This window comes from Motacilla alba, chromosome 23 (assembly GCF_015832195.1).
Source record: "Motacilla alba alba isolate MOTALB_02 chromosome 23, Motacilla_alba_V1.0_pri, whole genome shotgun sequence".
NCBI lineage: Eukaryota > Metazoa > Chordata > Aves > Passeriformes > Motacillidae > Motacilla > Motacilla alba.
This window is the reverse complement of record NC_052038.1, coordinates 2330876-2343648: the sequence shown is the minus strand read 5'-3', so window position 1 is coordinate 2343648 and position 12773 is coordinate 2330876. Positions and strand designations below refer to the sequence as shown.

The 12773-nt window shown below is 52.0% G+C and overlaps 1 protein-coding gene across 1 annotated transcript; it reads right to left on the bottom strand.

Annotated features, from left to right (window-relative positions):
* Positions 1 to 9348: 9348 nt before the first annotated feature.
* On the bottom strand, positions 9349 to 11527 carry CITED4 (Cbp/p300 interacting transactivator with Glu/Asp rich carboxy-terminal domain 4). Its single transcript, XM_038160996.1, has one exon. The coding sequence runs from the start codon at positions 11204 to 11206 to the stop codon at positions 10592 to 10594; it is 615 nt and encodes a 204-aa protein (XP_038016924.1). The 5' UTR covers positions 11207 to 11527; the 3' UTR covers positions 9349 to 10591.
* Positions 11528 to 12773: the final 1246 nt, after the last annotated feature.

The following is a 12773-nucleotide window of genomic DNA, read 5'->3' as shown; positions in this document are numbered from 1 at the left end:
GAGTAAGAGAAGGCTCCAGGGTGACCTTATTGTGGCCTTCCAGTGCCTGAAGGGGCTCCAGGAAAGTTGGAGAGGGATTTTGGACAGGGGAAGGAGGGACAGGACAAAGGGGAATGGCTTCCCACTGTCAGAGGGCAGGGGTAGATGCGATATTAGGAAGAAATTCTTTCCTGTGAGGGTGGTGAGGCCCTGGAAAGGAAACTTTCCTGTCTGCCCACCCTGATGCTGCTCTGGGAGTCACACTCATACCAACCTGCGACACAAATGGAAGTGGGAAGATGGGACAGGGGAGCTCATGGGGGAGGAAAGGAGTTTTGCAGGAGGAGTTAAAGTGACAGCAGTAGCTGTTGAGGGAATCCCCATGGTGCTGCTGTGCTTACAGTGTGTTCTGCTTCAGCAAGGAGGATTCCCAGGGCTCTGGCTCCTCACTCTGTGTTCTGACGGTGCACAGTGTGAAGATATCACCACCTGACACATAGCCCACACATCCCTGCATTTCTGGAGCAAACAGTGTGGCCATGGGAAGGATAAGGCCAGCACCTGCTTCTGAGAAGGCACCCCAGTGCTGTGACCTGCAGGACCCTCAGCACTCATCACCCAGGTCTTGGCACTGTGCCCCCGAGCTCCCCACCCAGCACCTGGCACCCCAAACCCCACTCCCCACAACCCGCATCCTGCACTTGACACCCCGCTCTCAGCAGCACCCCACACCCAGCACTGAGTACTCAGCACCTGACACCCCGCACTTAGCACTCCGCACCCAGCACTCAGTACCTACAACCTGGCACCCTGTTCCCCGCACTCCTCTCCCCGTTCCCCTCACTCCGCTCCCTGCACTCCTCTCCCCGTTCCCACTCCCCGTTCCCCGCACTCCGCTCCCCCTGCTCCGCTCCCCGCAGTCCTCTCCCCGCTCCCCGCACTCCTCTCCCCGTTCCCCGCACTCCGCTCCCCGCAGTCCTCTCCCCGTTCCCGCTCCCCGCACTCCTCTCCCCGTTTCCCGCACTCCTCTCCCCGTTCCCCGCACTCCGCTCCCCGCAGTCCTCTCCCCGTTTCCCGCACTCCTCTCCCCGTTCCCCGCACTCCGCTCCCCGCAGTCCTCTCCCCGTTCCCGCTCCCCGCACTCCTCTCCCCGTTCCCCGCACTCCTCTCCCCGCTCCCCGCACTCCGCTCCCGCAGCGCCGGGGCCGGGCAGGGCGGTGTTTCTCGCCCAGTGCCGCGAGGGGGCAGCAGCGCCCCGCGGGAGTTCCCGGGTGGCCCCGAGGGGCCCCGGGTGGCCCTGGGTGGCCCTGGGTGCCGGGGACCCTTCCTGCCCACGCTGGCTCTGTCAACACCACGGTCGAGTAGAGGGGGCGAGGTCACCACCGATGGCCCCCAAACAATCACTCCGCAGCACCTGAGTGTCCCTCCTCATTTGGGGACAGCCACGCTGGGATGGGGAGGACGGGCTGATCACATTCTCTATCTGTACTCTTTTCTGCTTTACACTGGCTACTCCAAAGAGCTGACTTCAAGATGCTGCCGTGGCAATGGACCCAGCTATATACAGGGCCGTTCTTCCCCTCCACCCCTACCAATGGCGAGTCTCTCCCGTCCCTTCCAACCCCTTTGCACTGGGCATCAGAGTAGTTCTGGGTTCCCAGGGATGAAGACAAAAGGAAAAGTCAGGGCGTGCTTTCCAGAAAGTGCCAAGATTCCAGAAAGTGTGTCTTCACTAGAGAGGTCTGAGAGCTATTTTGAGTTAGAGAGTCCATAAGGAAGTTCCCATGGGGCTCTGCTGGGCTGAGCTGCCCGGTGCTCAGAGCAGAAGCTGCAGGCTCCCTCCCATTGCTCCTAGCTCTCCTGTTGCCAGTCTCACACTGCCACAGCATTCACGCTGCCACAGCATTCGCCTGTTTTTCCTCTGGGATACCATGTATTTAACCAGTAGTCCAGCCCAGGTGATTTGTGGAAGTGTGGCAATGATCCTTAATGAGAGGCTGTGTCCTCACACCCTGGGCACTATTCCAGTATGTTCAACCCCTCTTGAGCATAACCCAGGTCAGCAGTCCAGAAACGAGGGCCCTGATTGCACATCCTGTGTTAACGAGCCTGCCTTCTGCCTGGTGGCCGTGTCAAAACTGCCACAAACATTTCTGTGGAGGATGTGACTCAGGGTCTCCTGCCTGCCTCCCCGATGGCTGAGGGGACCCCAGCTGAGCCCTAAATGCTGGAGCTTGCTGAGCGCATGGAGGCAGGTCTTGCATGGGAAGATAAGGAGGGCTTTTTTTCAGCCCTGAAAGTTGTTTATTCTTTACAGCGTACTGACACCAAAACGGAAAGTGCCTTTTCCTGAAACTGGCTATTTATAAACAGCCTGTGGTGCAGAGCCTTCCCTTGCAGGGGGGCAGGGACTCTTGCAGCTTTTCTTTTGCTGTCTTGAGCTCACTCAGAGATCCTTCAGACAGGAGTGAATAGAGCAGGTCTTGCTGCCCATCTGCTGGAGGCACGCTCCAGTCCCGACAGCTTGTAGTAACTCTTTGGAAATGTCAAACTCCAGTGAGTACCTAATTCAGCCCTAAATCCCTTGGCTGTGCAGTTGGTGCTGTTCACAGCCCTGAATTCTTACAAAGGCTTTGCAGGAGAAATTGGCCAATTGTGGCACTCGTGCCTTTAATGTGTGACACAGCTGGGCTTGTCCAAAGGGGCAGATCCCTGTGGTGCAAGGGCAGAAATCAGGAGTACTTGTAGCTCTATCCTTCCAAGATGCTGAACAGTGCAGTGTTCACTGCATCCACACACACCAGAGGTGGGATTTGACTCCTCCAAGAGGTCTAAAACACAGCCTTGGAGCCTTGGCTAGCTTTGCTTCTCTGTTGTGTGAGTCGGCACAGGCAGGCAGTGAGGACAGCCACAAACTCATGGCTCAAGCACAAAGAGCAAATTTATTCCCATTACTGAGCTGTGCCAGGGATCTCCAGTGGAACACCCAGGCAGAGGTACACAAACTTGGTCCATGCTGGAGGAACACGGGTCTGCTGCTTACACTGCTTTATCAAGGGTTATTCCCAGCTGCAAGGTCAATTGAGCATTTGCAATCCTCCTCACCAGTCTTCTTCTTTTAACCCATTCTTCCCCAACACCTGTGAAAGGAGAGGAATAGGCACCTTCAAATCTCATCTCCATGAGATGCCTCTCTGGATTTTAGCCAGGCTGTGTTGGGATGCTGGGTAACACTCTCCCTCCCTCCCTGTTCTTTGCCCCAGCAGGCCAGTGGCTCGGTGGGCAGTGCTGAGCTTCTCTTCCTTCAGGGACACTGGGATCCTATTTTGAACCCTGCCAGAAATTCTGAGGAAGCTACAGCTATGTTTAACTATTAAAATTACTGTTCCTTTCCTTACTTAGCTGTGCCCTCTTGACAAACCAGCTTTGCTCTTGGCACTGCTCACAGTACTGCAGTGTTACCTGTAGTCTCCCACCTGTAGGGATGTGATAGCTTTTGGTTGTGGCTCTGGCACAGAAGTGTGCCTGGCAAAACACCTGGCACAGTGGCTTGGCTGAGAATTAAAGAATTAAATAAAACCCTCTGTTCCCTTCTGGAGTTTGTTTTGTGCTGTTGAAGAAAAGCAGAGGTGTGCAGAGGGATGGGGAGAGGATGGGGCAGACACAGTTCTTCAGCCATGCAGGGAGAGCCAGATTTCCATGGGGATATCTGCTTTTTGCAGCTGAAGCAGCAAGGATGGACCATGGATCAGAGCCAGCAGTGTGGGAGATCAGAAAACTGGTGCATTGAGGTCTCAAAACCTCCCTGGTATTTCAGTGGTCATGAGCAGGTCATGAATGTTTGTAGCAAGCTGAACTTGCAGAATTCCCTGGAAATGTGAACTCGGGGATATTTTTGGCAAATCTGGAAAGGAAATAATAATCCATCCGGAGGCTGCAGGATGCAGCACAGCCCCTGCACATGGAAAGGTCCCTCTGCCTCTGAGCTGCATGCATTCAATGGACACAGGACTGGGCTGATTTGTCAAAACTTAACTCACTACAGTGCCTTGCAATCAACTGAATTTTATATTTGCAGTTGAAACAGGAAAAGCAGGACTTGGTCCATACCTTTGTGTAGCAATTATGAAGCAACCTAACGGCAATCTGTAACCAGCATCTGAAAATGGGGAGTGTTGTAACACGCTGAACAACGACATGCCCCAGAAGAGCCCCTCAGCATCAAATACTGCTGAGGTGGACCACAGTGTAACCACTGGCTTTCTAAACAGCAGCATGCTATCAAAGACTTGAGGTGCAGATCCCTGTTTTCCCTCTTCTTCAGGGCAAAGGCTGAGCTGGGAATGGGGCTGGGATCAGATGCTTGCGAAAGCAGTCACTTGCACAGCTTTTACCATGGGCTTAGTGCTTTGTCTCTGGAATATCACTTGGATTTGGCAAAGAGCTGCTTTCCCTAATCCCTATTCATGCAGAGACATGTGGAGGTTCCTAGGAATCCTTGCTGCACTAGGGACTTAGGTTCAGCAAAGTGGGAATCCTCCACAGTGGGATCCTCGGTTATTGTTGCAGAGGCACTCCAGCAGAGTCCAGCTGTAACAAATCACATGTAGGATCTCAGGGATATCCTCATCAGCATGTGCTTGTGACAGGAGGATCCGGAAGAGGGAACGACACAGACGTTTCTGGCATTGACACAGCCAGACTTAACTCTGCTTTCTGTTGTGATCAACAAAGGACCTGGTATGTGGGATGCCCTGCCTGGTCCCCTCATCTGAAGGTATTCTGCCTCATTGTGGCTGCCGAGACTCTTTCTCTTGTCTTTGCCATTGGCTTCTTGAATCCAAATTGCTCCATTTCCTTGGCAATGCGGTGAGGCAATGTGATTGTCAGGGAGCCCATGCTAACGGGCAATGATCAAGGGGCTCAGTGCTGCCCAAATGCAGAGCGTGATGGAGTTGGAGGTGGTGGAGTCATGCTTTCCTTGGGAGCTGACACCTGCCTCTGCCTCTTGCCATATACCCCAGGAGCAGTGCTGGGGCATAGGGAGGGACTTACCTGTAAGACAGGACTGGAGCTGATGTGTGGAGCATTCCCTGGATTCTGCTGCAGGTGCCAGTGTTTGTGGGATGGGTATCCTTAGCAGCCAGCTTGTATTCGAGGCAGGTGCTGTGGCTTGTTTTGGGAGCTGCACAGAATGACCTCAGGCACTGCAATAGTTTTATTTTTATAAGTTGTCAGTATTTCACCAGGAGCATGTCCAGTTTTCTAGAGGAGAAAACCACATCTGACACAGTAATGTTGTAGCCAAGAACATGAAAGCTATTTGAATATTTCTTAGTAACTGTGCTTTGGAGTTTTAGGGTGAGATAAATTGTAAAATCCCCTTTCTTCCTCACCCCTGTGGAAGTCCAGAGGATTCATGGGCCAAGTCAAGATGTCACAAGAACAAACTGTATTCTTTGGCTGTTTTGAGTAGGAACAAGCCATCCCTAGAAGTGTGCTGCAGAGAAACAGAGCAAAGCTTCCCCTGCTCAGGGAAACTCAGACAGGCTTTTCTCTAGAGGCTTGAGGACACAGTGGTGCAGAAACTGAGGTCCCAAGATGGCAGCATGAGGAAGAGAAGCAGATGGGACTCCTCACTCCAAACTTTTGAGGCAAATGCAAACCCAGCAATACAGGGTTTAAAAAAACGAAGAATCAGAGCCCTAAAACTAAAATAAGGCTCCAAACAAATCCCATCCCCTGAAGTTTTGAAAATCTGCCTGGACAAAGTCCTAGGCAGCCTGCCCTGCCTTTGAATGCAGTCCTGCTTGGAGCAGGGGATTGGACTGAGTGACCTCAAAAGGTCCCTTCTGAAGTCTAAATATTTCTGTGGTTCTGTGATGGATGTTTGAAATATAGAACAACCAGAGCTAATTATAGCATTGCTGAAATCCATGACACATCCATCCACAGCTTAAACCAGTGCTGTTCCCTCCCCCATCCCATAAAGCTAGAAACAGGGCAGAAAAAGGTGATCACAATCTACAACGCACAGTGGTTCTTGGACAGGGAGACACTCAAGAGGGAACATCTCAGCAGCTCCAAAATCATCACTAATGTGGAGAAGATGAACAAGAAATGATTGGGAATTTGGGGACACAGAACAAAGTGAGGGGGTGGCAGGTTTAAAATAAAGAGGAGCTTAGAGAGCTTAAGCTTCTTATAAAGACCTTGATTTCTCCCTGGTGGATTTCATTGGCAGAAGACATTACTGAAGGAAAAACTTATCTATGAATTAAAAACAACCAAACCAACCCAAACAAACAAACAAACAAAAAAAAAAACAAAACCTCACAAAAAACCAAACCAACCAAAAAAAAAAACCAAAAAAAAAACCACCCAAAAAAACCAAACCAAAACCAAAACAACCCCACCCTCAAAAAAAAGCCCAAAATAAAACCAAACATCCCCCTGTTTCTGAGTCAGGAACTTTTGATTCAGGAGATCTTTTGAGCCACAGGTCAGTGGTTTTGGCCATACAGAAATATTCAGGTATCCCCAAGTGTCCATGTACCTTGTACACTGTCAGAAAGAGCTTCGATGAACTACACATTGCCTGCAGAAACACCTCTGTTCACTTGGGTTTGACCTGGCCTCTGCTAAACTTGCAGAGATCAGCAGATATCTCCCATCACACTTGGGAAAAAAAATTCCATCACCTTCTCCTTTCACTTACATTATAGACTTCTGTTGCCCAGCTTTTCCTGACTGAGGAGTCCCAAGCTATCCTGTGGCTTCTTTTGAGAAACATTGCTCTCCACCTCAATTGTTTCTTCTTTCTCTACCATTTGTCTAGTTTTACATTTTCAGTTTTCTATAAACAGACCAGAATTTTTGACAATTCACCATCATGGGTCTGAATTGTCTGTTGGTTCTGTAGGACATTCACTGTTTGATTTTCTTTTCATTCATCTTCTCATGATTTTTTAGCCTTCCTTTTGCTTCTCTGGCTCCTCCTAAACAGCAAGCTGAGATTTTTCATAGAAACATTGATTGTTACAGTAAGATCTTTGCTGAGTGAGGCTAGTTTAGAGCCCAGCACTGCATGAAGTCAAGGAGGATTAACCCTCTAGCCATCGTTTTGTCTTTACCAGGCATCCCTCATGTTATTGCCTGGCCACTCACCGTTAGCAGCTCCTTCACCAGCTCTGCACCAGACTTTCACCTTTGCAACTCTACATCACCCTGAGCTATCAACAAACTTCATCACCCCAAGAGCACGTGGTCAGAGACAGGCATGTGGAGAAAGGCCTTGTCTTTCTGTGCTTTCACACTCATGCTCCCAGAGGCTGCCTCAAGCCCTGGACATTACACAAATAGCTACAAAACCTATTTGGAGAGTGACAGAGGATCCAGCCTAGATGAGGGGACAGGGTGGGGTTTGAGAACCTCCCTTCTTTGACAGCACAGAAAGTAACCTCTTGGTACCTCAGAGGAGAGCTGCTTGTCTGTAAATAAGCTCTCCATGTGAAGAGTTCACTTATTTGCCCTCCAAGCTCCCAAACTGATAGGCACTGTCATTCAGCAGCAGTGTGCAGTGCTCTGCAGAGCCTCTCAGTCCCTACCAGAGCTTTGGGGGTCACCCTGCTACCCTCCTGCCTGCTCTGGGACAGAGAGCTCAGTGTCAGCTGCATGGGAAAAGCAGAACTCAGCCCTGTTATATTTTTGGTGACCTTTGGGGACCTCACCTGCAGATGCAGGTAGCTGGATTGTCCCATTGTGCCACCTGGCACCTCTGTTCACAGTCACCCAGCCAGGGGACCTGGGCAGGCAGGGTGCAGCACACAGCTGAGTGCAGAGGGAGACCTGAGCTGTCCCAGCTGCAGCTTGTGCTGCTGTACAGCTCCTGTGTGCCTGAACAAGGCATACAGAGCCTGCAGCACGAAGTGCAGGGGGCAAACTGCACCCGAACTGAGAAAGCATTATGAAGGAAATGATCACAGCACTTGGCCAGTCCAGCCCAGACAGAAAAACCAGGCTTCCAGCAGAAATGATAAGTGGTTTTGACCTGGATTTTCTAGAAAATCACAGACTGACCACACTTCACAGGGTCTTTTGGGGAATGGGGGTGACATACTCAAGAAGCATTGAAACGATCTCAACTGAGCCTGCTGGGACAGACTCCCAAGAAAATCCTGGCTGTGAACCCCCAGTCACTCCACATCTGTGGTATTATCAGTTCCTGTGCTCTGACTTAAATCAACAGCACCTTTCCCAGTGCAGTGCACAGCCCCCAGAGAGGATGTACAGACAGGTTCCTCTGGCCATCAAGTGCAAAGTGCTTATCACACAGAAAGCTGGTCCTGGTGAAGCTCTGCAGAAATTGCTGAGTTGATAGTCCTCATCCGTGGGATGGACACAGCTCCCCACTTGCAACTGGGACACTGTAGGTCACAGTGGTGTGTACACAGAGCCTACACCCCCCTGAACAAGAACTGACAGCCTAGAAAATGGTAATCTTGTGGTTGAATTACTTTTATTCTGAGGTTGCCAACTCTTCACTGCTTACCTACAACCTGCACCTACACGGAGACAACAAAGTTCTTCCAGGTCTCCAGCAGCCCATTGCCATAGAGCTGACAGCCTAAGCAGGGCTCTCCCACCTTCAACAAAAGCCCCAGCAGTTATTTTTTGACCAGGTCTCCAGGTCAAAAGGTACAGGCATAACCACCAAAAGGACGGGACTTTAACAACTGGTCTTGAGCTGTGCAAGGGACAAGACATGGGGACATTGACAGACAGCTCACAGTGGCTCAGCCGTGTCAATGCTAGCATCCACAGCCCCATTACTACAGGACAGGAAAGGAACACATGGGCATCTCCCTCAGCTCTGCAAAGGAACTGGCTGGAAACCCTTTAAAAAGGAAAATTCAAGCCCTGTAAGAGTAGGAGAGCAATGGCTGTCTTGATTTTTAGAGCCTTTGTGGTATAGAAAACTGCAGCAGAGAGCTGCAGCCCAGCTGTCAGAGGTGCACTCAGTCTGGAAGGAGTCACCCACTTGTCCAAGCAACTCTAAATGATCTTTAAGTCCTTTCCAACAATTCTATGATTCTATCACCTGGCTCAGCCAGCAAAAGCAGCCATTCTGCAACAGAGCAACACCATCCACATCTGTAATTTCTCTTTAGTACAGAAAAGGAGCATCTCATCCTCCCAGCCACACTTCGAGGGCTTAGTTCCAAGCATTAAAATAGAAACCAAATCCTTCCAACTCGAGTATCAGGTGGGGCACAAAAGTGACAGGACCTACAGACCACCAGCAGGAGCAAAGGCAACTCTTCTCCCAGTGGTCCACCCTGCACGGGCACTGAACAAATGCACACGGGAGAGATTTCAGCTTTTATTCGCAAATCCATCTGTACATTCCGACTCGCCGAGCGGCAGCTGCCAGGGGCCGGCAGCACCAGGGGGCAGCAGCAACCAGGAGTCACCGGAGCGCCTGGAAACAGGAGCCAGCGGAGGAAACCAAACCCCGCCGGCTTTTACATCTCAGCTTCTCTGAGCAAGGGAACTGGAAATCGAGTCATCTTTATCACATTCAGAAAGGTGTTGGATTTAGAGTCCTGCGCGTTCAGCATAACGATCTCGAGTTGAAGTGACTATTCTGCAGAGCAGCTTGAAAACTACCCCAGGCTTGCTTTTCCCAAAGCCAGCATCTTAAAGCTGCAGTACTCTCCAGGCATCTTTCCCAGCAGTACCAAAGCCAAATAACAAAAGGAGCCCTTGCAAATAAATAATCACAGGAAAATAAATAAGATTAGAACTGAAATATACAGTTACATGGTCTTTATTTGGTTTCAGAGGTGGAAAAAAGTGGAGCCAGACTGCAGCTTTAAGCCTCATGCCTGAATCAACCTCAAACACTTGGTAAATTTTACAGCTGATTAGCAGTACAGGTCCGAGATCTTAAGTTCCACGGAGATGAACATTTAGGCACAAACGCACACCCTTCCCCAAGGCATACTTTATTTTTGTGAGTTAGAAAAAAGCCTGCTATGGGGAAGTGCCCCTTCCCGAGCTGAACAGACATGACTGAAGACCTATTTACTGTCACAGTAAAACATCCCAACAAATAACTAACCCCACCCATGGTTGCAAGGGAAAACTGGTTCAAACCATGCACCAGGGAGACAATTCTCTCTCAGGATCCTTCAGCTCCACTGGCACCACAGATTCCACGAGCAAATCCAGCTACCAGCAGGGCTGCCAGCTGCCTATCGCTTCTTGTGCTCCAAGCCTAGTTGAGGAAAGTCATAAGTCCATTATTTCTACTTAAGCCAGAAATCCTGTTAATGTCATTTAGAGGCAGTTCTACAGCAGGAGCTCTTGATCTGCTCTCTGCTTGGGGTGCACCAACCCCCTCTGAAAAAACTCCCACACACACACAAAAAAAAAAACCCACACGGAAGAGAAAAGCAATCCATTGCAAGCCAGTGTCCGATGATTGTCCCTTTGGGGAGGGCAGGAATCCAGGACAGGGCAAGGCAGGGGAAGGGAGGAGGATGGCAGGTGGGGAAAAGTTAGAAACAAACTCAAAACCACCAAGACACAAGGAGGAGCTCAAAGCCCCTCAACAGCTGATGGCACTGGGTTGCTGTTTGCTAACAAAGTCTGAAATGAAGTCGAACTCGTTCTGTCCCAAGAATAACTCCGGCAGCTCCTGAATCCGGTCCAACCCCAGTTCCAGGACAAGGGATGTCAAGACCTCCTCATCTATAAGATCAGTGTCCATAACATTCAATGTCAGCGCCGGTGAGGGCATGTGCTGCATGCCCGGGTGCTGGCCCGGCCCCACTCTGTACTGCTGGGCACCCGCTCCCATGGGCCCGTTGCTCATGCCCAGCGGGTGGCCCTGGTACTGGGTGTTGAGTTTTTGTAGGTGCATGCTGGCCATGAGCTGCTGCGTGCCCACCGGCCCCATGTACTGCTGCTGCTGACCCGGCCCATTGAACATCATTGCGTTCTGCATCTGGTGGTGGCCCATCTGTCCGCTGAGGCTGGGTCTTGGCCTCATCGCACCGTCCATGCCGGCCCCTCCGTAGGGCATCATCTGAGCGGCGGAGGGCAGCGTCCTCAGGACGTGCTGCCCGTGCTGCGGGGGTCCCTGCAGCCCGCTCACCCCCATGCGGTAGCCCTGCAGCCCGGCGCCACCGTGGCTCATCGGCATCATCATATGCTCGGCCATGGCTCCAGGTCCCTGCGAGGTGACAGCGGCTCGGCCACGGCTCCCGGGGACGGCTCCGCGTCCCGCTCCCGCCGAGCCGGCTGCGACAGAAGATCCCGGCGAGCTCCCACCTCCTCCCGGGCGAAAGCAGCGCTCTGCTCCGCTCCCTCCGCGGGGTCCGCTGGCCGGGAAGCTGCGCGGGGAGCCCCGGCCGGAGCCGGGCTGTGCCTGCGCGGTACGCACCGGTCCGGGCTCCGGCGGGCAGCGGCTCCCCTCTGCCGAGCTGCGCTGGGCTCCGCGGCTGGGCTGGGCTGGCCGGGACGCACGGCCGCGCTGCCGCAGTTATAGCGCGGCGGGCGGGGGCGGCCCCGGAGCCCATTGGAGCGCGGGCGGGCGGCCCGGCCCCGCGGGCGGGGAGGAGGCGCGGCGGGCTCGTTCCCGGCTCTGCTCAGCTCTGCTCGGCTCGGCAGTCCCGCCGCTGTATCCTTCTGGCACTGCAAGCGGCGCCCCGTCAGCTCTCTGCACTCACCTCTCCGCTGCCTTTCTCCTCACACTGCCGCTGCCCAAGTCTTTGTACCCACTGACACACACTCTGGGCCTCAGGTCCCACTGCGGGGCTTGTGCTGAGCTCTCTGTTTATCCTGAAGGATGTACCCTTGTCAGGTGCTCCCGTGGCCGAGAACAGCTGGTGGCATCAGCTGCGTGGTTGGTTACTCGGTCGGAAGCATCTTCCTAGCCAGGATGCACCAACCTTCCAAACACAGGTTGTGCTGAGGATGGTACACGCAGGGGTTTGCTGGTGTAACTGCCTGCAGCAGCGTCTTTGTCACCTCTGAGGTGAGCTCTGACTCCCGTGCCCACCCGCGGAGCTTTGCTAGCCAAATTATATCACCGTGGGTGTGGACTACAGCAGCTCTGGTGCTGTCTTCTGGACATGGTGCATTCCAGTAGTGTATGAAAGAACAGAAGTGATCTTCCTTGTCCGCTTTGTGTGTTGAAGGAACCTAGAGACTTCCTTATAAAAGGAACTTATATTAGTGTTGCATAGTTACCTGCTTGGAAGGCGTGGAATGACACAGTTCAGCTTGCTTCCCCAACTTCATTCTTTGACCTCTCCCAGACAACTCTTAACCACAGCATTACAGACCATGGCAGTGGTCTGACAGAACTAGTAGTGACAGAACTTTTCTGCCGGCATGGAGCAGGTTATTTGTGGAGTTTTAAGTGTTCTGCATATTTAGGGTACTTGCAGACCCTTGTGAGCTGAGGAAAGGTCTAAGTCAGGCAGCATGGGCACCTTAGGGGAGTTCTGAGCCATGGTACTGACCCACAGAGTTACTTTTAAGGAATATTTCTGTATCAAAACACTTTAAACCAGTAGAGCAGGGAACGCCTGGGAGCCTTCAACTCCAAGATGCCAGCAGCCAGGAATGGAAAGTGTCTTCTCTTATCTGCACAGAGCACAGGGCCATAAATCTTCAGGACATTCTGGGAGCTGCATTTGTTTGTGCCACCTTCTGCCTTGTTAGGTGGCTGGGATAGGTTTCAGGTGTTGTTGGTGAGCTGATGAATCAGTTGGTTAATTGTT

What these genes read in the sequence shown, in the direction of transcription:
- CITED4 (XM_038160996.1), bottom strand. Translation starts at nt 11,206, where the DNA reads ATGGCCGAGCATATGATGATGCCGATGAGCCACGGTGGCGCCGGGCTG.